The sequence below is a fragment of the Carcharhinus amblyrhynchos genome, unplaced genomic scaffold (genome assembly GCF_965287045.1).
Source record: "Carcharhinus amblyrhynchos unplaced genomic scaffold, sCarAmb.v2.hapA chromosome_178, whole genome shotgun sequence".
NCBI classification, from domain to species: Eukaryota; Metazoa; Chordata; class Chondrichthyes; order Carcharhiniformes; family Carcharhinidae; genus Carcharhinus; species Carcharhinus amblyrhynchos.
Genome location: NW_027649918.1, coordinates 227,086 through 253,215, shown reverse-complemented (window position 1 = coordinate 253,215; position 26,130 = coordinate 227,086). Strand labels below are relative to the sequence as shown.

The following is a 26,130-nucleotide window of genomic DNA, read 5'->3' as shown; positions in this document are numbered from 1 at the left end:
GCGCATGCTCAGTGGTGCCGATGCAGCTTGGGGCCTGTTTCGTTTGCGCTCCTGTTGCTCTGTAAGGTGGGCGAGTGAGGATTTGGCTGTCTGTTGTGTGGCTTCAATGTTCTTGCGGTCGGAGATGTTGCGTGGGTAAAGCGGACCGAGACAGGTTATCCAGAGTTGGCTGGGCTCCTGAGGGAGGCGCCCACCCTCAGGAAAGGAAAAGAGGAGCCTGGAAGGTGCTGAGTCCGGTCACGGTGCTGCTGCTGCTTTCCCTGTTTGTGGAATTATTTTGTCTTTTTGGAGAAAACTGCTTCATGTGAGTTTAGAGTGACACGACACAGAAGGAGGTCATTGTGGCAGTGCTGATTATTTCAAAGATCTATACAATCAGTCCATGCTCTCACCTTAACCCTTCAAGTTTAATGCAACTCCATTTTGAGCACACGAATTAGGAACAGGAGTAGGCCATTCCGCCCCTCGAATCTGGTCCGCCGTTCATTAAGTTTACGGCTAATCTAATTGTAACCTCAACGCCACCCTCCCTCCTCCTCCTCCTCCCATAAAAACTTCTTGCTTATCATGAATATTTCTACCTCAAAGACTCTACTTCTCGTTTCAGGAAGAGAGATCTGAAGTCTCATCACCATCGAAGAAAAAGAAATTCGCTTCGTCTCTGCTTTAAATGGCAGTAACCGGTGGTTACTGTTAGTTACAAAGAAACATCCTCCCGACTTTCACCCTGTTGAGACCCCTCAGGTTTTTACATATTTCTATTAAGCTGCCTCTTTTCTAAATTCTAGCGGATTCAAGCCTAGCCCGCCCAATCTTTGCTCATAAGACAACCTACCTATTCCTGGTATTCTAGTAAACTTTTTCAGAACTGCATTTGTATAATTCCGTAAATAAGGAGACCAATGTAGTGCATGGTACTCCAGATGTGATCTCGTGAGTATCTTGTATAACTTGCACAACTTCCCTGCCCTACTTTGACATACAATTTCCTTCACAATGAATAATAAACTTTTTTTGGTTGTCTAATTACTTGTACCTGTCTCTTGTGATTCCTACAGTAGGGCATCCAGATCCCTCTGAAGCTCAAGTGTTCTGCAGACTCACCACTTAGATAATATGCTTTTTTTGCCTATTCACTTAATCTATCTGATTCCCTTTGTAGCGTTCTTGTGTTCTCCTCCTACTTTCCTACCTATCTTTGTGTCATCAAATTTAGCAACCATATCTTCTGTCCCTTCATACAAGTTTTGAAAGTCACTATTGATTCTGCTTCCACCTCCTTTTCAGGCCATGCATTTCAGATGGCAGCATTCTTGTCTCCTAATCAGGGTGACTCTGGTATTTTAGAAGCCTTTATTTTGCCTTTTGTCCTGGGAAAGCTATTGCCTCCATTTTGTGAGCATGTACAGCCCCCTCCCCACAGCATCTCCCCAATACCTCTTACCACGTCCTATGGTTAAAGTGTCCCTTATTTCATAAGCGATTACTTTGCTCATTCCCTGCCACCTCATTCAAATTCTCAGGTTGCCAAGGTGGGATTTGAGGGCATCTTCTGCATTCATAGTGTTTTCTATCTGTTCCAGGCCTGTGGAACCATGATGAGCCTCTAGGAATCTGGTTAGGATGTCAGAAGAACCCAGGTCATCCACTGTGATTTTTGGCCAGGTGGTTATTGGGCCACCTGGCTCGGGAAAGACCACCTACTGCATGGCAATGCAAGAGTTTCTCTCAAAACTGGGCCGCAAGGTGGTAGTAGTGAACCTTGATCCCGCAAATGATCTCATTCCATACCAGTGTTCAGTAGATGTTGCTGAGCTGGTGAAACTTGATGATGTTATGGATGGCCTCGGACTGGGCCCTAATGGAGGACTTATTTACTGCATGGAATACTTGGAGGCAAATCTGGATTGGTTACTGGAAAAGCTGGAACGCTTCAAGAACTGTTACTTCCTATTTGACTGTCCTGGTCAGGTGGAGCTGTACACCCACAACTGTTCTGTGAGGAATATCCTTGCACAATTAGCCAAGTGGAATTTCAGGGTGAGTTCACACTTGGGGATCAACAAAGTTGGAAATACTCAGTAGGCCAGTCAGCATTTGTAGGGAGAACATTCAGTGTTTCAGGTGTGACCCTAGAAGTTATACATGAGGCTTAGCCTATTATTCCTCCTCAAAGAAGCTGATTAATGACACTTCTTTCCCCTCAACTTATTAGACAGCAACTAACATGGCAGCACACTGAGACATGTAGATCAGAGGCTTGGATTCCTGATCTGTGCTTAGTTGGTGACCATGTTTCAGGCTTGTGACAGAGATGCTTTAATTACTGTTGTGGATTTTGTTGAGAGAGGGGAAATGAGGCCAGAATTGCTGAAGGAAGTTCTGAGACTGATTCCAATGTCATTCATTGTTGAAATTCACGCTATTGAGTTGCTTGTGTGAGGAATGAAGGGGGAATCCAATAGATTCAGCTGAAGGTTAACTCAGGTGAAGACTGGGGGAGGTTTTGGAAGGGTTCTGACCCTATGTTAATCTGTCCATGTGTTTTCCTGTAGTTAACGGCTGTCCACTTGGTGGATTCTCACTACTGCACCGATCCAGCGAAGTTCATTTCCATCCTCTGCACATCCTTGTCCACCATGCTGCAAGTGGAGTTGCCTCATGTCAACATCCTTTCCAAAATTGATCTCATCGAACAGTTTGGGAAACTAGGTAAAGAGGTATTTGCAATAAAGTGGAGTGGGGCTAGGTAATCCTTGAGTATGTTGTGGGGTGCTGGGTGATTCCAGGGTTCCAGGTTTGATGAGAGAATCTGGGTTCAAAGGGGTCTGAGAATCCTGAGACTATGGGGAGGGGATTCATCTTAAAACACTAGCAAACTTTTAGAAAGTCCAGGAGCAAAATTCAGTCTTTAATTTGACAATAATTTACAAGTGGAAATATTTTGCTTTTCTACTAATTTACTGTTCATGTTAATGTAATGTATTGAAAATACAGCAAGTGATTTGCAGAGAAGGGATGAAATCATAGAAACACTTGACTGTCAGCAAGTGTGAGATTACACTTGGGCTAAGGTCTGTTTTCTTTCTTTTCCAGCATTTAATTTGGATTATTACACCGAGGTGTTGGATCTGTCTTACTTGTTGGATCATTTGGCCAAAGACCCTTTCTTCAAAAATTTTCGACAATTAAACAAAAAGTTGGTGGAAGTGATTGAAGATTACAGCCTGGTCTCCTTTATACCTCTTAATGTGCAGGTGCGTAACTGCTCACTCAATGGCTTTCTGGCAATATCAACACACATTTTAATGTTTGAGAAAATTATAAACCAATCATGTCACAGTATTGCACTCACTGGGATTATAGGGTACAACCTGAGTGGTGTTCACATGTTGTGCAAGAGACTAGGATTAGCAGCTGTGATTGTTGGGATTTCCAAGTCAAGGACACAAATAGGGATGTACAGAATGTTAGGATTAAATAAGGGGAGTGTGAGGGGATTATCCAGTACAAGATGTGAGCAACATTGATTTTTGAGATGGATGTGGAAGTATTTGATTGTTGGGGGTGAATGTATTTTTGGGTCCATGTGGATTTTATTTCAATTTCAGGATTTGAGTTTGAGAACTTACCTTCTCTGGCTTCCATGGGTACACACTGAGGGTGGTTTGATTAAATTTGAAAGGTGAGTGTGATCTTTCCCACAGGATAAAGAGACCATGAAGCACGTGATGAAGGCTGTCGATAAGGCAAATGGATACTGCTTTGGGGACTCAGAGCAGAGAACGTTGGAAGCCATGATGTCAGCAGCAGTTGGAGCAGATTTCCAGTTCTCCATGTATCCTTGAAAGAGATCATTTCATCATCAACATTGTAGTGAGCCAGTGATGGCTCCCCATTTCTCTTAGCAGTATCACCACCACCTCCCATCCCGCCCAACCCCCAAGATCCCAGTCCAGACTCTCCTACAGCCCAGCCCCCCCATACCTCCTCTTCCCACCACCAGCTCCCTGCCCTCTTCTCTTCCTTCTCATGACCTGTCCCTCTTCTCCCCCCCACTCCCCCCCAGCCCCACGACCTGGCCAGCTGTTCCCCCCATATCTCTTTTCCCTCTCCTCACTCCATTTTGCACTTGCCCTGATTTACATTTCCATTAAAGAGCTGCTTTCTTTCCCTGTCTCCTCTCTCCCTCCGTCACTCTAACTCTCTGGATATTGCTTCTGTTATGTTCCCCACCTGAGCAGCAGCAGCAATCATCATTGTTTCTTGTAAGTGTATTGGCCTTGGAGGGAGTGCAGAGGAGGTTTACTAGGCTGATACCGGAGTTGAGGGGGTTGAGCTATGAGGAGAGGCTGAATAAACTGGGCTTGTACTCGTTAGAGTTTAGAAGAATGAGAGGAGATCTCATTGAGACGTATAAGATGATGAATGGGATGGATAGGATAGAGGTGGAAAGACTCTTCCCGCTCAAAAAAGACAATAGGACTAGGGGGCACAGCCTCAAGATAAAAGGGGGGCGGTTTAGAACGGAGTTGAGGAGGAACTTCTTCACTCAAAGGGTGGTGAATCTCTGGAATTCTCTGCCCGTTGAAGTGATGGAGGCTGCCTCGCTAAATATTTTTAAGACGCGGGTTGATGGGTTTTTGATAGGAGAGGGGATTAAGGGTTATGGGGAGAGGGCGGGAAAGTGGAACTGAGCAGCGACAGATCAGCCATGATCTTATTGAATGGCGGGGCAGGCTCGAAGGGCTGGATGGCCTACTCCTGCTCCTATTTCTTATGTTCTTATGTATTTACTAATATATATTTGCTAATTACCCTGAGTGTTTCCTTAGCGATGAGCAGGTCAATGGATGCCCAGGAGAAGTATGTGAAATCGATTGAGGAGGATGTGGAAGAAGAAGTGATGCAGCTCTCCCATCCACATAAAAACTTTGATGCAACGTGAATTCTTTCATTGAGTGACTGCCTACAGTTGCTGGGCTCACCTGGAAGTGATTCGGTGATGGAGATGGCATCTCCCCAACATGCCTGCTGATTCCAAGTGTGGAAGTTCAATCTGGGAGTGGTAGTTTTCATACTTGCCACATTTAGGCCATAGATTCAGTTGCTGACCTTCTTTAGGCAATTCTGTTAATGGACAACTTGCATTGCTTGCAGTGGGAATGTTTGAAAAATAATTTTTTCAATGTTTTCAGGGACCTTTGTTTTACCCTTTTCTAAAAAAAAATGCCTAATAGAGATGTATAGTTTCAATACATCTTCCCCCCAGAATAATAACAGGATAGTCAAGTTAGAGACTGCTGAAAATTAAGGAACTGCACACATCCAACTTAGCTTTATAGATTGGTACAATGATGTGTCATTTCCCACCTGTATCCTGCAACATTGGTCCTCCTGAGAAACCCAAAGGAGGACCATTTGTTCCATCTTAGCTCATCTTCTCCTGCAGCCATTCCATCATCACATCCAGTTGCTGTCACTGCCTAGGAAACCATTACATTTTGAGTTTCTGCGGTCTCTCCTTTTACCTCTTTGCCCTCTTGCTCCTTTAAGTGTTGCAGTAAGCAGGAGGTCACGTTAGAGCTATTTCCATGCTGCTTGCTGTCGATAGAGCTCTGAAAGCTATCTGAATTCAAGCTGAATTGTCTAATTTCCATTCACTATGGGATTATTTTGTGGCTTTTTTTTCTAACCCCCTTTGTGTCTTGGGGACCAGATCTTCTACAGTGCTGCAAGTTCATACCATGGACCCTCTTGAGGCAGTGTCTAATGAGCAGAGGCAGAAGACACATCAGCTCCTCATGATGGGTACTGCAGTGAAGTGACAGATCCCAGCATATCATCACAACAACACTAACTTCCACAGTGTCTTTTGTGGGGAGAGAGACAGCATAATGGTAATGTCACTGGACGTATAATCTAGAGACCCAGGCTAATGCTCTGAGTACATGGATTAAATCTCACCATGGCAGCTAGTGGAATTAAAATTCAATATTTTTTTAAATCTGGAATTATGAAGCTAGTCTCTGTGGTGATGACCATGACAACTATCATCCAATGTCCTTTAGAGAAGGAAATCTGTCATACTTGTAAGGTTTGGCCTGTATGTTACTTCAAGGCTACAGTAAGGACTCTTAACTGCTCTTTGAAATGGCCAAGCAAGCCACTCAGTTCAAGGACAGTTAAGGATGGACAATAAATACTGGCCTCAGCAGCAACATCTGCATCCCATGAAAGAATAAATAATAAATGTATTGAAATATTTGAAGGCACTTCACAGGAGTATTATAAAACAAAGACTAACTCTGAGCCACATGAGAAGACGTTAGATCAGATGACCAAAAGCTTGCTGAAAGAGGAACGTTCTAAGGAAGAGTTTCTCAAACCATTTTCCAGTGTGACCCCATTTAACACTTGAGAATTAACATAACTCCTTTTGCCAACAAAACAAAACAGCAATAAAGGAGCATAATTATTAAAGTTTGCTATTAAAAACATACACACCAAAATAAGAATATTTGTGTTTTTAAAACACTGTGAAAATGTTGTTTTATGTCCTCATTTAGGTTTCAGCTAAGTTCTCCATAGTCCCTGGTGACAGAAGACACCCACACACTGCACGTACACAGTAGTCAGCCCCACTTCCCTTCCACACAAACGTGCTGAAATCAACCCTTATCCTCTTTTAGCCCTGCCCCACCTTTTTGAGGCTGCCTCTCACTGACTCAGCTGCATGACCACTGGTTTTCCCCCATACTCGGGACATCAGTCAGTTACTGAATTACACTTGCCTGTGCCAAAAGAGATTGTGCTAAATAGCCATACAGACATCCTGGGTCCACTCAACGTTCACTGTCAAAAGTGCTTTCTGAGGTAGAAGAGGGCTTTGGGTTTACTGTCCAAACCTTGCTGTTTAGCTATCCAGCACTGTTCCACCAGAGCCTGCATACTGTGCAGTATCCTCCTCACAGTCGCTACTGCCTTGGAGGAGGTGGAGGTTGCAACTTGTGGTGAATACCTAGTCCATTTTCATCTTAATATTTTAAGAGGTAATGTTTAATTCTGGAAAGATTAAAATTTAACCATAGCAAACAGGATAAATGTAACTAAAGAGCTCGGAATCGTTTACATTTAAAAGGTTGGAGCCACAATGATTTAAGAAGTTAACAGCTAGAAAGGTAAGATCATAAAACAGCGGGTGGACTTACTTAATTGGAGAACTGGAGACGTGGTGCATACACTGCTTGTAAAGTGCAGTCCAAAGAGATGTTTTGGGAGTTAGAGCTTGCTTAATTTAAAAGCATTTTGGAAAATCATATCTTCAAGCTCTGTGTTGTCTTTTAAAATTTGGAATGTTTTTGCATTATTTGTGCACAAGAGATTTTTAAAAAATCATAAACTATGAGCAAATATACCTTCCCTGAGAAATCATTGGACCAGCATGACACTTGACAAGGAAAACTATTTGCTAATTTGAACAGTAATTAATAGTTTTTAAAAAAAACTATTTTAAAGGCAAAGACACTGGAGATTTACTGGAAATCATCTATGAAGATGAGCTTTACATTTTGAATTCATTTAGGAATGAACTGAGTTAAAGAAAAGCTGTCCAGCTGTCACACTTCGTGCTTTGTATGAATCCATATTATCAGTAGCTAGGAATCCTCAACTCAGCGGAACTTAGCCTCTTGGATTTCCAAATATAGATGAAACGAGAGGGAGGTTGCAAGGATTTATCCAGCTGTCTTCTTCTCCACGTTGAAGTTGGTGAGGACCTCCGGGCATCTACTGGGACTAGTGATGTCGTCGCACGGGGGGGAGCTCCAGATTTGAGTGTTGAAATCCTATGAATGTTTCTTTTAATAAAGTCTTTAACCACCCATCTCTGCAGAGATCTTATTTGTTTGTCCTTTGTGCAGGTTTGTGTATGCTGGAATATTTAAGAAGGGATAGTTGCACTTCCAGGTTACAAATTGTATGTTAACCAGTTCTTGCAGATTATTTTTGAAAGCTTTATAATAAATCAATCACTGAGTTTATTGAAAGAAACCTGGTTGAAGTATTTTTTATTCTGGATCTAACAGTAGCATAGGCAAATAATTGGCCATTTTGGTGAGCGAATTAAACATTTGCATTAATATTGTGACCTGTGGAGTTGCTGGGCTAGATTTCTTCCCATCCCAGTCTAACAACATCCAGTGAACCCTGAAAGTCTACACTGCTGTGGAGATGGGTGGAACTTTAGATGGTTCTCTAATTTCAATTGATGGGTTTTTTATTTTTTTCATAGAATATGGGTATCACTAACAAGACCAGAATTCATTGCTAGTCTCCAATTGCTCTTGAACTGAGTGGTTTGCTGGGCCTTTTCACAGGATAGTTAAAAGTCAACTATGTTGCTGTGAGTCTGGAGTCACTAGTAGGCCAGACTGAGTAAGGGTGGCAGATGGCCTTACCAAAGGGGACATCGGTGAACCAGATTGATTTTTACAACAATTGTTGAGACCAGCTTTATAGTCTAACTTTTTATTATTTGAAGTTAAATTGCACCAACTTCCATGGTGGGATTTGAACTGTGTCCCAAAGCATTAGTCTAGGCCTCTGAATTACTAGTTCATTAACACTACACCATTGCAGCAGGGGAAATAACTATAATGAAAGGGTGCTGGTGTTAGCAAGCTCCAGGTAGTTGGTGATCAACAAAGTGCTGGAGAGCTGAGTCACTGGTTCTGTGTCAGAACATAATTAGGAGCAGGAGTAGGCCATCTGGCCCCTTGAGCCTGCTTTGCCATTCAATAAGCTCATGGCTGAACTTTTTGTGGACTCAGCTCTCCACTTATCCGCCCTCTCACCATAACCTTCAGGCATGGAGAAGTCCTGGCAATCAATTATAGGTCAGTGTTGCCAGGAAACTGGAGTTTAGAAAAACCCAGGGCTGTGCCAGTTTAGTAAAAGAGTAAGTTATGCTGGTAATTATAGGTGGCAGTGCAGCCTTGTGAATCTCATGGAGTGCAATCTGATGAGGAAATTGAGCCATTGTGATTTGAGACAGTCCAAGTCAGAGCTGCTTGTGAGGGAATGCAGAGGATAGATCTTTGAAAGTGTGGAGTTGAAATCCTTCGTGAAGGAGGCAGAGTTTTAATGAGGTTTTGTGACTCAGTGGTCGTTGATGTCTGGGTGGGATGCTGAGAAATCCGTAGGATCTGTCTTAGTTGCATCTGGTATTTAATATGCAATGTGATGTGTTCAATCTCAGCTAGCCTGTTAATTCATATTTACTTCCTGTTAATTCTGAATATTCTGAGAGTATACAATATATATTGTAAATTGATGTACCTTTCTGACTTTGTATAGCAACATTTATTTTGTTTAAGATTGTGGAATCTTGTGGCTTTATTCTTCTAGGTGGTAAGTGGGATTTCAAACTTTGTCTACTTTAAATACTGGTCCCTTGGTGGCACGGTAGCACAGCGGTTAGCACTGCTGCTTCATAGCTCCAGGGACCTGGGTTTGATTTCCAGCTTGGGTCGCTGTCTGTTTGGAGTTTGCACATTCTCCTTGTGTCTGTGTGGATTTCCTCCCACAATCCAAAGATGTGCAGGTAAGGTTGATTGGCTATGCTAAAAACTTGCCCCTTAGTGTCCTGAGATGCATGGATTAGTGGGTAAAATGTAGAGATATGGTGGTAGGGCCTGTGTGGGATTGTGATTGTTGCAGACTCGATGGGCCAGGTGGCCTCTTTCTGCACTGTAGGGATTCTATGATTCTATAAATAACATTCCAAAAGTGATCTCAGGTGCTATTTGAAGAAGGTTAGGTGAATTCTTGCAATGCACTTAGTAGAACACACACTGCTGCCAGAAGGCTGGTGGTGAAGGGAGTGAATGTTTTAAGGTGGTGAATGAGCTGTCAATCAATTTTGGGTTGCTTAAATATTACTGGAACCGCATTCACCAGGCAAGGGGAGATGATCCTATCACACTCCTGACTTAACGGCTTATAGATAGTGGACAGGATTTGAGGAGTCAGAAGGCGAGTTACCACAGAACTTGAAATGCTAACTCTGCCAGACTGGGTAAGTGACAGCATCTCCTGAGCTTTTCCAACATTTTACATTTTTATTACAGAATGCCCAGCCTCTGATCTGCTTTTGTAGCCACAATATTTATGTGATTGGTCCAATTAAGGTTCTGGTCTTTGGTAACCCCAAAATGTTGCTATTGGAGGATTCAGTGATTGTAATGGTTGAACATTCAGAAGGTTAGATCTATCGTTGCAGATCGTCATTGTCTGCCATTTAAGTTAAACAAATGTTATTTGCCACTTATTAGCTCAAGTCGGAACGTTGTCCAGGTCGTTATAGCATCTGAAATGTCTTGATGAGGCACAGTAGGATAGCAACACCTGATGCAGAGATCATTTGAGGGAGAGGGGATAAAGAGAACAGGTGTATGGTGGGCATGGGGTGGCATGCATGAATTAAATACTAGTTTATTATTAAGCCTCAACTTTACCCCGTAGGTCAGGAAATGTAACTCATAGCCCTTCCTGTACACGGTGAGACATCGGGGGAAATGTGATCAGCAACTTGTGTGCCACCTGGACATTAAACATCTCATCACAGTATAATCTACTCGCATAACTGGTACAATGAGCAGTATAATGGGCTTGTCATTATGTGTACAAAATCAAGAGCCAGTAAATTTTTTATCATAATTAGAAATATTTGCCGATGGAAATTGGAAGTTCTCGTCCCTTTTAAGCAACAACGATCCCTTTAATTTTCAGGTGCTCAGACCTCCTCATTCCTGAAACAAGCTCCCGTACAAAATAAGTCCACAACTAAATTGTAAAACATTCGAATGTTAAGCAAGCAATTGCCGATCGACAACACAGATTTGCTTTTCTAATCATTAACGGTTCATAATTTGTTTTTTTAAAAAAATAATTTAAAAATAAGTGAATAGAACCCACTGAGTGATGTCAGCAAGGAAGTGATGCAGCGGTTGACGCGGGAGTGACGTGAACACGCAGGGGCGACGCGTCAGAAGTCAGAATGCCGGTAACTCGGTGAGTTGGAGGCGGAGTGCAGGCGGCTAGCTGAACGGTGCTGGCAATAGGTCTACCGGAGGAAGGAGTAGGAGATGGAGGATTAAACTTGATCTACAGAGTCGGCTAAATCTCGGGATCGCTTTGCGGATCCATTGATTGCCAGGTGGGGCCGGGGTGGGTGACGTGAACATTTCTTATTGGTTGGGCCTGCTGTCGATCAGAGGGCGGTGTGAGGCTCGGAGTCTGATTGGCCGCCAGTGGTCTGTGGGTAGGCTTAAGTAAAGGTTAAAGTTCAGAGGGAAATAGAAGGCTGAGAGAAGACCTGGTAAAAGGGTTCCATAGTTAGCTACTGTTAAATCCAATAGGTAATTCAGGATAAATTTATTTACTAGGACTGTATGGTTAGAATATTGGATCTAAAACCGAAAGAGGAAAATGCTGGAAAACCTCAGCAGAGCTGGCAGCATCTGTAAGGAGTAAGCTGACGTTTGGAGTCCAGATAACCCTTTGTCAAAGCTAAAAGGTACAGAAAGTGGGAGATGTTTATACTGTAGGGTGAGGGAATGAAAGATGAGTCATAGCCACAAAACCAAGGGGAAAGGTGGCTTATGGCTATCCAGAGAGAGAATAAAACGTGTGATTGGCAGAGAAGCTGAATTCTGAGGTTGAGTTGTAACAGATGAAGATATGGGGAGATGGACGGGAGAGAGGTTAAATTGAGAAAAGGGGGGAGAAAAGGAAAGGGAAATGTGGGTTTCCCTGGCCACAAGGTGTTGTGGGGCACCCAGCATCTGAAAGGAAGCTAGAGAGGAAAGGAATAGACAATCCCAGTGATGGGATGAGAAGAAGAGGGGTGGAAGGGAAGGAGGTTCAATGAAGTTTAAACACAAGCATAGAACAATTAGGTGGAATTGCCTGATTCTCTTTTGGACATGATTATTGAATCAAGCAAGAAAAGAAAGTCATTCAACCTGTCACACCTTTAGCTATCCAATTTATCCCCATAATCTTGCAAATGAATCCTCTAAATGCATTCCAATTGCCTTTTTGGAAGTTCCTGTGGAATCTGCTTTCAATATTATTTTGGGCAGTATATTCCATATCATAACTTTGGGGTGGGAGGGGAATGCTCTTGTTCTCTTTTGTCTGCCTCCCCCCTCCCCCCTCCCCCCTCCCATTTAGATTAATCACCACTCCACTCACCTGATGAAGAAGTGGCACTCCCCCCAAATCTTCATCTATTACATCTTACCCTCAGATTTCAGCTTTTCTGCCGTTTAGCTATTCACACCTTTTATTCTTTGTATGGACAGCCATAAGCTGCCTTTCCCCTTGGTTTTTGAGCAATGACTCATCTTTCATTCCCTCACCCTACAGTATAAATATCTCCCACTTTCGATGCCTTTTAGCTTTGACAAAGGGTCATTTAGGTATCTGGCTTGTGATACCAAATAAACCTGATGGACTTTAACCTCGTGTTGTGAAACTTCTTACTGTGTCCATCTCAGTCCAATGCCGGTGTCTCCACATCGTGGCCCTTTAGATTAATGATATTCACTTTATAATTTCTGGTTACTGTGCTGCTTCCCAGAGGAATCTATTTCTGTCAAAATGTCTCATAATTTTCAATATCTTTATTAAATGATCCCATAACTTTTCTGTTCCAATCTCTCCACATATCTGAAGTCCCTCAGGCCTGTTTATCATCCTAGGAAATCTTTGTAACCTCTCCAAGATCTTGATCTTCCTGAAGTATGGTGCCCAGAATTGTGTACAACATTCTATTTAACACACATTCACCAGTTAATTGGAGAGCTCAATTTACTACTTTCAGCTGCATTAACTATGAAGTGTGGTCCTCCCTTCAGAGAAAAGTCACTCAATTTCAGTACTACCAAAGGACCTTTCTCTGTTCTTGCATGTTGTTACTGGCCATAAGAAACCAGGAGGCATTGGTACGAACAAATGGACCATCTGATCCTTCACTGTGATTCACGATTAACTCCTTTCCCAGTTTATAGAATCCTACTGGGTCCATTTCTGCTTTGAAGAGAATCAAATCCCTGAGAATGTCTTGGATCCAAGAGGCAGAGCTGAACCTCTTTGAGAGACTGTGTGCATCCATTTTAAAGGTAACTTTATTCATTTATCTTCAAGGACAGGCAAATTTGGTGGTTGGGGTGAACTACTACATGGCAAAAACCTGATAAAGACACTTAGCTTTCTAAATTAACCTTCAAATTCCTTGCTGCACATCCACCAGCTGCTCCACTTCTTTGTCCTCACATTGGTCATTGATCATGCAAAACTATCTGTTTCCCAGAGAGGTTCCTGTGTTAATAATCTTGCAGTCCAATATCCTGATGAGCCAAACGTGCATGTAATGGAAATGGTGCCTTATAGAAAGGCTACAACTTTGACCTTCCCAAATTCCAACATTACTGGTTGCACTATGGGAGTGTGGGAGCCTTGTCCATTGCTAACCTCCATCTAAATGATCTGCCAATAATATTGTGGGTTGTGTTCTTTCACTTGGAGTAGGGTATTTCTTCTATATTGGATAAACAAAAATCTCACTGGTTGTTTTGGATATTCTGGAGCTCAGTAATTGGCTTGACTGACAGAAACCAATGATTTCTTTTCACACTATAAGGTATGTAATCCTATGTCAGAGTAGTGTCTGAATAATTATCTTTGTAGAGTAGAGATTTCTAATATCATGTAGTCCTGTTCTGTAGGTTGGCCCAATGCCTGAGCATGTGGCATTCATTATGGATGGGAATCGACGATATGCACAGAAATGTCGAGTGGAGAGAGCACAGGGTCACTCTCAGGGGTTTGAGAAGCTGGCTGAGGTAAGAAGCCACATCTACATTTCATTGACGCCCTAAATCCTCATCTCTTTGAAGCATCAGAGATTTTTGTTTTCCAGTCAGGTTCCAGGAATGTATCAAAGGCACTTTGTGTAAAATCAAACTTTCTGGCTTTTGAATTCTTCACTTTTTGGGGATCTCTCAAACTGCAGCTTTTCCCTGGGAACAGCCTGAAATGTTGTAAAAAAAATTATTATTAAAAAGTTTAATTTATTTAAATGAAATGCCAGGAGCTCAATGCTCCAGACAAATGTTCACAATGCTAAAATTCATATACGTTACTGTTAGTTATCTGGAAGATATGGGGAATTAAAATCCAAGACAACCTGGAGTTAAAAGGGTAGAAAAGACTGCATTACATGGGGTTGGGAGGCTTGGGAATTGAGGATCCTTGAGGTGAGGCTTCAAAGTATAAAACTGAAGTGATGGCAGGTTGGCACTTTTTTTGCAGACCCTTCGCTGGTGTTTGAACCTGAATATCCGAGAGGTGACTGTTTACGCTTTCAGTATTGAAAATTTCAAACGCTCCAAAGAGGAAGTGGATGGGTTGATGGAACTCGCACGTCAGAAATTCACAAGACTCCTTGAGGAACAGTAGGCTTTCAGGAAATTACACCAACCTTGAGTAACTACTCAGAAATTGGTAATGGATGCCTCCTATGTCGCTCTGTCACAGCCAGAGCAATGTCCTGTGGCTGACCCAGGCCCCCTATCCCCAATTTTCCCTTTACCTGAGTGTGAATCCCAGGACTGAGGAGGTGCAGAAGCCATCCAAAAGGCGTGGGTTATAGAGGGGAAAGTAGCCAATGTTTTCACTCCTGATTACTGGTCCGTTGGCTTCTGGACTTCATACCTAAAACCAGAATCCTCATGATAGCCATGTGTGCAGTAACGGTGCTGCAAATACCAGTAAGGTGAAGAGATTTCCACCCCACCCAACCGTGCAAAAACACAATCAAATTTGTTGATTTTTATATTAATTTAGATTGACTAAGGGCTTCTTCATTTTAGTCAATGCAACAGCCAACTTGTGCAGAGCAAATTCCCATGAATAGCAATGTGATAATGACCAGGTAATCTGATGTTGGTTCTGCTTAGCAGATCACTGGGATAAATCCTCTTCTATTCAAAATCGTGCCATGGAATCTTTACGTCCAGAGGGCAGATGGGGCCTTGGTATAAAGTCTCATCCAGGAGAAAGCACTTCCAATAGTGCAAAACTTCCTCAGTAATGCACTAGAATATCAGCCGTGATTTCTGTGTTCAAATTCTGGAGTGGGATTTGAACCTTCATACGCAGTTGAGTGCTACTTACTGAGCAACGACTGACAGTGTCATGCACAGTGATGGCATTAGGGTTAGACTGGTTAAGTTGTGATTTCTTGATAGTAGTTGAAATGCTTTTATTTTCAATCTCTAGGGAGAATTTGAAGAAACATGGTGTTTGTATCAGAGTCCTGGGAAACTTGACCCTGCTCCCTGTTGATATCCAGGAGCTCATTGCACAGGCAGTACTGGCAACACAGAGTTATAATAAGTAAGAAGTTCTACTGTACTCTGTACATCTGTGTGTGTGCGCCTGGTGGATGGATCTACCTCTGCCGTCAGTCCAGATGAATGGGCATCCACTTTCACCCACTTCTTTTTATTCATTTGTGGGACATGGGCATCGTTGACCCAGTCCTTGATATTGTTCTATTAACTAGTTCACTGTATTGCAGGTGTTTCCTGAATGTGTGCTTTGCCTACACCTCCCGACATGAGATCACCAGTGCAGTTCGTGAGATGGCACTAGGAGTGGAGGAAGGGTTACTGAAACCCAGGTAATGTTACCTCATTGCACATACTGATCGTAGGGGCTGATATGTGTGGAGCCTCCAATGAGATGCATTAATCAGTATTGAGCCTAGGAAGTGGTTATTCAGTGCCAACCTTTAGAGGGTAGGGATGGAAGTATTAATCAGTCTTCAACCTGGGGAAGGGCTGGTTTGTTTCTAACTCCTTGGAAAGGGCAAGTTGCCCCATTGCACAGCATTAATCTGAGTCCCTTCTGTATTTCAGTGATCTTTCAGAGTCTCTACTGAGCAAGTGCTTGTACTCGAGTGGCTCCCCAGACCCAGACCTGCTAATCCGCACGTCGGGAGAGGTGCGGCTCAGCGATTTCTTGCTGTGGCAGGTGAGGAACTGACACTGGGCTGTTCCTTTAGCCTGAAAAATGCACATCAATTGTGTTAATTCACAAATTTCTGCTATAAATATACTTCTGCATTTAACAATCATGCACGCTGACACACTATCTAAAGATGTAAAATTATATCCACAAGACAATGAGACTGGCATTTAAGGTCAATGTGTTGCTGTGAAACATTGTAGAATGAAAGTCAGCAGATTTGCTCTGAGTTTAGAGTAAAAGCTCCATACGGTGAAACTGAGGTAATATGGCTCTGGGAAGTGTTTGCACACAGTCCAAATCTTTGTTGAATGATGAATTTGATGTTAGACACTAACCCCAGTGCATAAACTGATTCAGGGCAAGTGTGAACAACTACACTCGATGCACACCAACCCCAGCTTTAATTTTGTTGAAATAATTTTATATCTGCTTTTTTTATTGTCATTTTAAACATTGTGGTTTGAGTGGGACTGGGTTTGAGTGGCAAGTGGGACTGATTAAACCAAGGAAAGCTTTTTAATGGAACTGAAAGAAAACATCAAACAGGAGAGGGCCATTCAGTCTGATTTGTAGCTGAGCTGAGGCCTAATTCCAAAAGGCCACCTTTGTCCATCCTAATAATCTTAAGTCTGAAATTTATTAACCAAATATAACAACTGACTACCTTCCACGTACACATTCTACCCATGTGTGTGTGCTCATGCGTTTATGTAAACCTGTTTCTTAATCTTCTAAAGGATCTGCCTCTGAATTGTTATGTTCCAAATCAGCAGAAATAATTTCTAACTACTCCATCACTTCCAATTAATATCTTTAAAACATTTGATCAAATCACTCCTTAACCTTTTCAACTTTCAAGGAATACCTCAGTGTGATCGTTCATCTTAATTTAACTTTTGGAGTTCAGGTATCACTCCTACAAATTTATACCCCACTCCCTCCAAAGCCAATATATCCTTACTAAATGTGTGGTGCCTGGAATAGAACACATCACTCCAGATGTGATCCAATCAGGGCTTTGTATACCTGTTGTATGACTTTTTTTGCCCTTGTATTCCAGTCTTCTAGATATACAAGGCATGCTGTATGACTTCCTGATTTATGTCCTATCTATGCAACCATAACATTTTAATGAACACTACATTTGGAGCCCTAAATCTTTGGACCTTCACTCTCTATAAATTTTCACCATTTAAAAATTACTCTGATCTATCCTTTGTCATCCACTTTGGACACAACTCACATTTGTCTACATTAAAAGCCATTTGCCACATTTTTGCCCACTTAATCTATTAACCTCTCCTTGAAATTTCATGCTTCTACTGCTTACAGTAGTGCCTATCATTATATTGCCATCAATTACAGCACTTACCTATTATCTGCTACCTACCTATTACTCTGCTTCCTGACACCCAGCTAATTTCCTAACCAGATCAATAATTTACCTTCAATTCCATGAGCTACTTTAGTCACCTATTCAAGAAATTCAGTCAGGTTCGTCAGGCATGACCTACCCATTGCAAATAGATTTGGTCTGAAAGCCAGAATGTATCACGGTCCTCAATCACATTGGTAAATTATTGTACATAATGAATAATCATAGACATTAGGTTAACCGATGTATAATTTGCCCGTTTCCCTCTGTCACCTTTCTTTAAAAAACTGAGTGACATGTGGAAGTTTCCAATTTAATAGAATGGTTGCTGAATTGAGGGAATTTAGGAAGAGTACCTGCAATGTTCTTTTTCTTAGTGCAGAAGGAGGCTATTTGACTCATTAAGTCTGCACCTACTCTCCAGGAGTATCTCACCAGGCCTTATCGCTCTAACTCCACATAATTACCCCGCTAATCTCCCTAATCTACACATCTTTGGACATGAAGAGGCAATTTAGTATGGCCCATGCACCTAATCTGACATCCTTCAGATTGTGGAAGAAAACCAGAGCTCCTGGACAAAACCCACAGACATGGGGAGAATGTGTAGATGCTACACAGACAGTGACCCAAGCGGGGAATTGAACTCAGGTCCCTGGCACAGTGAGGCAGCAGTGCTAACCACAGTGCCACTGGAATGTCTAGTATGCTGTCCTTTCCTCACTGCAAATGTGGAAAGGCACAACTAGATATTGACATCTGAAAGAAAGAAAATGTAATTTTTGATGCAAGACCACCCAGGGTTGTCTGAGACATTTTGGAGACAGTCGTCTTTATAGTATTGTATGGTACAAAGTTAAACTTTGAGCAGGAAGACAAAGCTTGCAGTTGTTTAAAATTTTATCAGATCCTCGGGACATCCCAAAGCTGTTCACTCCAGTGATTTGTTTTCAAGGTATTATTTAAGCAAACTTGACTGCCAATTTCACGTAACAAGATCCCACAAAAAGGAATGACAAATCGCCCTTTAAAAAGGTTGGTTGTGAGGATTGTTGCCCCAAGACACCCGAAAAATTCCTCCTTGCTGAATAACGATCAAACTAAAGCATAATCAATATAACCGTAGAAATCAAAAGCCAATTGGCCCATTGCTGCACGCCAATGCAAATACTGCAGCTGGAATTATCTAATGCTATTTCCCATATCCTTTTATAATCTTCCTGTGTGTACTGTTTCTCAACATCTTAATCATTGTCACCATTCATTAATTAAACAATGATTGTTCACTGTTGCAGACTTCTCATTCATGCTTGGTGTTTCAGCCTGTGCTGTGGCCAGAATATTCCTTCTGGAATCTGTGTCAAGCCATCCTACAGTATCAGGTCAATCATCCTGCCCTACAGGTGAGTGTGTGGAAACCTGCAGCAATTGCGTCAAGAACGTGGCAGCTTGGCACTAAACCTATTTTGGGTGGTGGAGAAGGAGTAACATTCTAAATCTGCTCTGCTATCCTGCAGACAGTGTAGCGAAGGTCAGTGGTTCATTGGGGGAGGGTGGATGCTGAAAGGATGTCTCCTCTTGTGGGAGAGATGAGAACTAGGGGGCACAGCTTAAAAAGGGATCTCCCATTCAAGACACAGACGAGAAGAAGTTTTTCTCTAAGCATTGCAAGTCTGTGGAACACTCTTTCCCTGGAAAGTCATGGAGGCAGGGTCATTAAATATTTTTAAGGCTAATCAAGGGAGTCGAAGGGCATTGAGAGTATGTAGGAAAATGAGGTTGATGCCACAATTAGATCAGCCACAAACCTATTGAATGGCAGAGTCGGCTCAAGGGGCCAAACAGCCTACACCTGCTAATTTATATGCTGATCAAAGGAGATTGCTGCTGCTACTCCTTTCTCGGGGTTAGGTTTAAAGCTTCAATGCCTTCAATACATGGGATCATTGTGAAGGTAAACATTAAATGTAGAGGAAATAGCCCTTGATCAATAGTTCCCATCATACTGCACATGGTTAATCTTTGGACACCATTACCTAAAATTAGTCTAATTTGACTGTTTGACAGATGATACTTTGGACAGTGGCTTTGAGTGCAGCTTCGTGAGATCTAGATATTCAATAGGAACTCAGTGTACCATTTCTATTACTTGTCAGCCCAATGTCCTACCCACCCACAACTTGTCCATGTCGCCCTTTTATTTTATGACTAAGCTAGTCCCAGTTGCCCATTTTTTTTTTTGGCCTATATTCCTCTATACCCATCTTACCCACACAACTTTTCAAAAACATTTAGACAAAATTGTACCTTCTGTGTGGAAAAACTGCCCCTCTGAATCCTTTTATATCTCTCCCCTCTCACCTTAAACCTATGTCCTCTAGTTTTAGACTTCCCTACCTTTTGGGAAAAGATGTTGACTACTTTATGCATACCTTATCTATGCCCCTCATTATTTTATAGGTGTTGTATAAGATCTCCCCTAAGTCTCCTATGCTCCAGGGAAAAATGTCCCAGTCTATCCAACATCTCCTTATAACTCAAACCATGAAGTCTCGGTAGCATTCTAGTAATTTTCTGCACTCCTAGTTTAATATCCTTTTTATAATAGGTGACTAGAACTGTACACAGTATGCCAAGTGTGGCCTTACCAAAGCATCTTGAATCTGTTGGACAATTGTAAAGGCTGAAACTTTTCTGCTATTTTGAGCTCCCATACCTTCCTGAGTCACACCCTCTTTCCCTGACCTAATCAAAAGACCCTATTCTAAGGGTTGCAACTGCTTCATAATACTCAATTTCCAGGTAACTTTCCCCCAGCCTAATGTATCTCAGTATCTGCAGCTCAGTAACTCTGGAGCCAAAGCTTCTTAAGCTGCACTTGGTGCAGGTGTGTTTGCTCTGGATCACATGGTGTGCAGGAACTCCCTCATTCTGTAGTTGCAACACACCACCTGTCCTATCATCTCTATTGTGTGTTTATTTATTTTTATCTAGGTTATTATTAATAAACACTACTATCCCAATAAGCTTTACTACTGTTGATAAATCTTATCAGAACTAAAGACATTACAATTACTAATAAATTACACAGGTTTTGAAGATAAACAGCGCTGCTGCCTTACAGTGTCAGGGACCTGGGTTCGATTCCTGGCTTGGGCCAGTGTTTGTGTGGAGTCTGCACATCCTGCCCGTATCTGTGTGGGGGTTCGTCCAGGTTTCAAGTTTCCTCCCACAGTTTGAAAGATGTGCTATTTACGGGCATTGACGATGCTAAATTCATCCTCAGTGTACCCGAATAGGTGCTGGAGTGTAGCAACTAGGGGATTTTCACAGTAACTTCATAGCAGTGTTAATATAAGCCTATTTGTGACAATAATGAATAAATAATCTTTGTGTCAATTTTTAAGGGCAGCACAGTGGTTAGCAGTGCTGCCTCATGGTGCCAAGAGACCCACGTTCAATTCCAGCCTCAGTCTCTGTCTGTACAGAGTCTGCATGTTCTCCCCATGTCTGTGTGGTTTTCCTCTGGGTGCTCTGGTTTCCTTCCACAGTCCAAAGATGTGCAGTTCAGATGGCTTGGTCATGCTAAATTGCCCTTTAGTGTTGGGAGATAAGCAGAGGTTACAAGGATAAGGCAGAGGCCAGTTCGGTGCAGGTTCAATTGGTTGAATGGCCTTCTTTTGCACAGTAGTAATTCTATTTTAAACTATTCACCAACCAACCATTCATGTTTTTCTCTGATTTCTCTCAAGCGTAGTTGCTCCTCTGGAGCCACAGACTAACTCTTCTAAGTGCTGCTTTGTCAGCAAATCCTCCTTTCATCCACTCTTCTAGCTGTCACTGACTGCCTCTGGGTCGTTTTTGTTTGCTTGCTGCCTCCAGATTCTCTTTCACCCACTTCTCTGCTGGAGTTATCTGAGGTATCCTGTGATGAATAGCTGTGTCCCTTGTTCCAAACCCTTTAAAATTTACAAAGAATTTGTCTGCTGCGATGCATGGGTGTGTGTTGGTGCAAAACAATTTAATGGGACTATGTCTCTGTGCACAAAGACCACATTTTCGAGGAAATGTTGATGACAGACTATTATTTAGATAGACAACTGCTGCTCATTAATGATGTACCGACTTGGGAACAAATTTAATTAGCATATATGAACTAATATTAAATGTGCTAATCTATGTATTGACCTTTGCATGTCAACTTAAACTGATTTTATTTTGCAGAAAGCAAAGTTGTTGCATGAGGCAGCGTGTCAGCGTCAGCAGGTGGAGGCAGATTTTGCCTGTGTGCTGGAGCAATTGGGCACATTAGGGGAGGCTGCAGGCGCAGAATGCAAACAGGAACTGATCCTAAAATACAGCAGAGAACGAGAAGAGAGAGTCTCCACCTTTCTGCAGAGGCTAGAGAACAAGCGAAGGAAATTCCTCACTGACTTGGTGCAGGGCTCTGCACTGTTTCTACATGCTTAGGGGACACAGACTGCACAGCTCAAACAACAGGGTGAGAATTGTGATGTGATCAAGTGATAAATCTGTAGCAGGTTGTTATTGGATGTTACGAATCCAGATTGCTCCACAGCCTGAAATTCAGCTAGCAAGTGATGGATTCAAGGTCTTCGTGCTCTGTTTCTACCTGCAAAATTTTTTAGTCTGACGTGAGCTAGTTAAATGTAGCTGTGTCCAGTTGTGCATTTTCTGTATTCCCTTCTGCCATACACATTTGATTGCTGTACCTTTCATGTTGTGAAGCTGATATCACATAATATGGAAATTGATTATATTTGAGTTGTGAAACCTCTGCAAATGGGAATCGTGCAGTAGCTGCAGTCTTCTGTGAACTTGGTGCCAAGGATAAAACATGGAAGTATTCTGTCCCTCTAAGGGGGCTTTAACCTCATAGTTTGGCACTGTGACTGCAACCCATTGTTGGCACTGTGCTGGCAGGGGCAGTAGTCTGACTGCCTGTTGACAGTGTATTTCCAGGTTTCCTACTCCTGATCACTGTCCATTGACCATTGAATGATATGCATGTTTAGACAGAAACAAGTTCAGCTATGTCTCTTCCAAAATTGAATTATCACTGGGCTCTTGTGTTAGGAGTACTCACAAGTAAGAAACTAGTGATCAGTAAATGATTTAGAAGACTGCTGTGAGTGGCAGGTGCTGAAAAAGCTGATTGTTTGTTTCCATTGGATGGAGATCATTCTTCAATAAGATGATTGAGCCACTGAATATGGGCAATGTTTCAAATTGAGCCTGTGGGAAGTGTGAAGGCAAAATATTTTCCCCAGTTATATACAAAACCTCTGAATTTTTACATGAGTTTTTCATGTTCAGTGAATCAGTGTTATTTAAGGAGCATTACTGCATCCAGCCTTTGCTCCGTGTCTGTCTAATCTGTCAGTTCTGAGATTAATACCTCATCTGAATAATATAAAACAGCATTTTGTAAGAGGTTTGAATGGCTGCAGTGTGTTTTGTAGTTGAGTTGTTGTTAGATAACAAATGCACAGTAGTGTGGACTAGATACTTTGGATTACACACCTACATTCTTCTGATTCTTCTCTTCTGGAAAAGAAGGATATTGATCCAGATAAATCCCATCTCAGAAAAAAAGCCAGACTGATTAGTGGCCCACTCCACCAACTTCAGCTAAAGAGGCTTATTAATCAAGAAGTATTTGCTGGGGCAAAGACTAAAGAGTGGGACTAAAAGATAAACCACAGACACTGCAAATGTATAACAAATCTATCAGCATCTAAGCAGACAATCACTCCCAATCTTTTGAATATTTTGATGAATATCAGCTAAAATTGTTAACCACTCTTAGGCTGTGGATTCTATCACATCACGTTTAGATTTCTGCTCCTTGCATTCAGTGCTGGGAGTTGGGGCTCATGAGTTCAATGTTTTCATGATTTGCCTGCATACTTTCTCTCCCCATTTGCCTCAGAAGTTCTGGATAATCTGTGTTCATGCATTATTTGCATGTTCCATAGTTTAGCACCAAGACATTGTGATTCCAACCCTGCAAATTTGTTTAACTGCCTCAGTGAACCATCTGCCAATATCCTCACCAATTTCTAATCAACAGCCTGGGAAGAAGTTAGAACGAAATGTCAACTTTCCTGATCTGTTTTGCCTGATCTATCAGAAACTATAATTACTAACATTATTATCTGAGATGAGATTCAAGGGAGAGCCAGCGCTTGCAGGAACTCCAGGGAGAGTCACTTGACTTGGTGTGTGGGGCGTAGGTATGCTGTCGTTTTCTGCAGCTCCTGAAAGGCCAGAATTCTTGTCTTTTGAAAGATGACATTTTTGTCAATCTGTTGTGAGGAGACTAAGACCTCACACTGCACATTTTATAAACTCTATAAAGATATCCTCGTGGCTATTTCTAAAATGTTAAAAACTGGACAAAGATCTTTTAAAATATCTGAGTATGTCTGTTTGTGAACCTTGACCAAAAGGAGCAATATCGAAGAAACTTGCACCTTGTTAGCCCTGAAGAGATGCTGACAATCCCCTTGTGGGCTGCACTGATCAAATTCAAAGTGAGTTATACAAAGACCATCTGCATTTCATAACCCAAGTAAGCCAACTGGACTCTACTCATCTGCTAGGATGAACGGCAAGTCTTGGTTGAGACGTTTAATCATCTTGGGGACCCAAACGTGGGATACGCATCTGGTCAATGACAATGTGGAAAGGTGAGAGTCATGTGACATGGACCTTTAGCTGGTGGAGCCAGTTATGTTGCCTTGCAGCACTTCAAATTCAATCTGCCATTTTACCATCTAACTAGCACAATCACAAAGAGATTCTGCTCATCTAATATCTGTCCCCATCTACACTGTTTCTGGTGGAACTTCTGTATCTTTGCTCACATGACTGTTAATCTCTGTGCACTTAACTCATCACGTTAACACCACTGGAACAGTGACTTCTACGGTGTTCATTTTCAGCCAACTGACCTCCTTGAAGGAATACCTGATTGGACTTTGATTCTGGACTCTCTCCATGTAAAACAATATTTCTATTCTCTATCTTTTATTATATGGAGGCAATGTTGAGATCCTCTTCTCTGCAAATAAACTAACCTTTTGAATTCATTGTATCTTGAGTTTGCTGTTAGGTTATTAATAGAAACCTCAATCACACCAAAACTGGAGGATTGGGAAATACATTGCTACTTATGAAGTGGGAAGCAAATCAAAAACACCTTGTAACATACTGGTGGCGAGAGAAGATTTCAGTGCTGTTTAAACTACCACTGTCCATAACCTTGCTAAATAAAATGGTGCTGAACAGCAATTATTTGCACTGATACAATGCCTTTAATATGTCTTAAAGTGATATTAGCACATGTAATTAAAATTGCTGTTAAAAAGGTAGCTTTTAAAGTCTTAACTGCGATCATAGGCAAGCTTAGTATTGGCAGTTAACTGCCAGTCATCAGGTAGCTGATGTATTCTCCATGGAAATACCTCTACCAATCAAAGTCCACTTGCTAACCAATCAGCACTCTCTTCTCATGAAGTTGTTCCCTTCGTGTTTGGTATTCTTGCAAATTGTCAAGATGAATGCAAGATGAAAGGCTGTGTTGTTGTCATGGATAAGGTGTCTGATGTCAGTGCAAATTGTTACATCAGAAGACCTTAAGACAAAACCTTCTGTAACGTGAATTTTTTAAGCAATAAAGAACAAAGAAAATTACAGCACACGAACAGGCCCTTCGGCCCTCCAAGCCTGCACCGACCATGCTACCTGACTTGACTAAAACCCCTTAGCCTTCTGGGGCCCATATAAAGAACAAAGAAAAAATACTCGTGTTCTGTGCAATTAAATGACAATTTATCATTCCAATCCAAGGGTGACAGGCAACAAATAAAATAAAAATAATTTCTCAATGACTTATTAATGAAAGGTGTTGGAGAAATCGTGGCCTGGGGAAAATGGCTGCCAAACTGGGGAAAGTTATTTATGAAGCATCAGGACTAGAAAAAATATCAAAGTGTAGAGCCACTGAGCCAGAGTGATCAGAAAGTTTCAGGACTGTTATAAATATCTAGTTCATGGTTGATATTTTGGAATTTTTAAAATTTTTAGAAATTAAACTTCAACTGTAGAAAATGGGATAAATGCAATTAGAGCAAACTCGGAGGCTATTACATTTAAAAGGTTGCTGTCATATTGCCTTAAGAAGAGGTTAATAACCAGAAAGGTAAGACTATTAAAATGCTGGGCTTCAGAGATTGTCTAGAAACTTCAAGGTATGACAGTTCAAAAGATTAGCCAGGTTTGTTTACTAAAATTAAAAGTGACAGAGCTACAAAACAGTGGGTTGGCTTACTTAGTTAAAGAGCTGGAGACATAATGTCTGCAATAAGAACTAAGAGCAGGAGTAGGCCATCTGGTCCCTCAAGCTTGCTCTGTCGTTCAATAAGATCATGCCTGATCTTTTCATGGATTTACTTACCCACCATAACCCTTAATTTCTCTACTGTTCAAGAATGTATCTATCTTTGCCTTAAAAACATTCAATGAGGTAATCTCAATTGCTTCACTGGACAGGGAATTCCCAGATTTGATGGAATTTTTTGAGGACATTATGCTTTGTAATATAACTTCCCTGTTTTTAAATGCCACCC

The 26,130-nt window shown here is 41.7% G+C and overlaps 2 protein-coding genes across 10 annotated transcripts; both read left to right on the top strand.

The window, feature by feature from the left end:
- The first annotated feature begins 7 nt into the window (after positions 1 to 7).
- On the top strand, positions 8 to 8,034 carry gpn2 (GPN-loop GTPase 2). Of its 4 annotated transcripts, XM_080183198.1 has the most exons (7): positions 9 to 224; positions 608 to 744; positions 1,584 to 2,040; positions 2,556 to 2,712; positions 3,097 to 3,257; positions 3,708 to 3,838; positions 4,846 to 8,034. In XM_080183198.1, exons 3-7 carry the CDS (start codon positions 1,624 to 1,626, stop codon positions 4,946 to 4,948), a joined length of 969 nt encoding a protein of 322 aa, XP_080039324.1. In that variant the 5' UTR covers positions 9 to 224; positions 608 to 744; positions 1,584 to 1,623; the 3' UTR covers positions 4,949 to 8,034. The 4 variants fall into 4 exon arrangements, with proteins under 4 accessions (XP_080039326.1, XP_080039324.1, XP_080039323.1 ...); XM_080183200.1 differs by lacking the exon at positions 608 to 744 and having other exon boundaries at positions 8 to 66; XM_080183197.1 differs by lacking the exon at positions 608 to 744.
- A 2,799-nt stretch (positions 8,035 to 10,833) lies between these two features.
- Positions 10,834 to 24,591, top strand: dhdds (dehydrodolichyl diphosphate synthase). Of its 6 annotated transcripts, none has more exons than XM_080183194.1 (9): positions 10,834 to 11,073; positions 13,070 to 13,187; positions 13,794 to 13,910; positions 14,380 to 14,522; positions 15,349 to 15,465; positions 15,650 to 15,751; positions 15,990 to 16,104; positions 18,772 to 18,879; positions 21,701 to 24,591. In XM_080183194.1, the coding sequence occupies exons 2-9, from the start codon at positions 13,125 to 13,127 to the stop codon at positions 21,944 to 21,946; spliced, it is 1,011 nt and encodes a 336-aa protein (XP_080039320.1). In that variant the 5' UTR covers positions 10,834 to 11,073; positions 13,070 to 13,124; the 3' UTR covers positions 21,947 to 24,591. The 6 variants fall into 6 exon arrangements, with proteins under 6 accessions (XP_080039320.1, XP_080039315.1, XP_080039318.1 ...); XM_080183189.1 differs by lacking the exon at positions 10,834 to 11,073 and adding an exon at positions 11,082 to 11,218; XM_080183192.1 differs by lacking the exon at positions 10,834 to 11,073 and adding an exon at positions 11,353 to 11,420.
- The last annotated feature ends 1,539 nt before the right edge of the window (positions 24,592 to 26,130 follow it).

Bases quoted from the DNA above. Each gene is read 5' to 3' on its own strand.
- dhdds (XM_080183194.1), top strand. From the start codon at position 13,125: ATGTCTTGGATCCAAGAGGCAGAGCTGAACCTCTTTGAGAGACTGTGT. The intron at 14,523-15,348 runs GTAGGCTTTCAG...TTCAATCTCTAG, and splicing joins ACAAGACTCCTTGAGGAACA to GGAGAATTTGAAGAAACATG. The intron at 15,466-15,649 runs GTAAGAAGTTCT...ACTGTATTGCAG, and splicing joins GCAACACAGAGTTATAATAA to GTGTTTCCTGAATGTGTGCT.
- gpn2 (XM_080183200.1), top strand. From the start codon at position 1,624: ATGTCAGAAGAACCCAGGTCATCCACTGTGATTTTTGGCCAGGTGGTT. The intron at 2,713-3,096 runs GTAAAGAGGTAT...TTTCTTTTCCAG, and splicing joins CGAACAGTTTGGGAAACTAG to CATTTAATTTGGATTATTAC. The intron at 3,839-4,845 runs GTATCCTTGAAA...AGCGATGAGCAG, and splicing joins GCAGATTTCCAGTTCTCCAT to GTCAATGGATGCCCAGGAGA.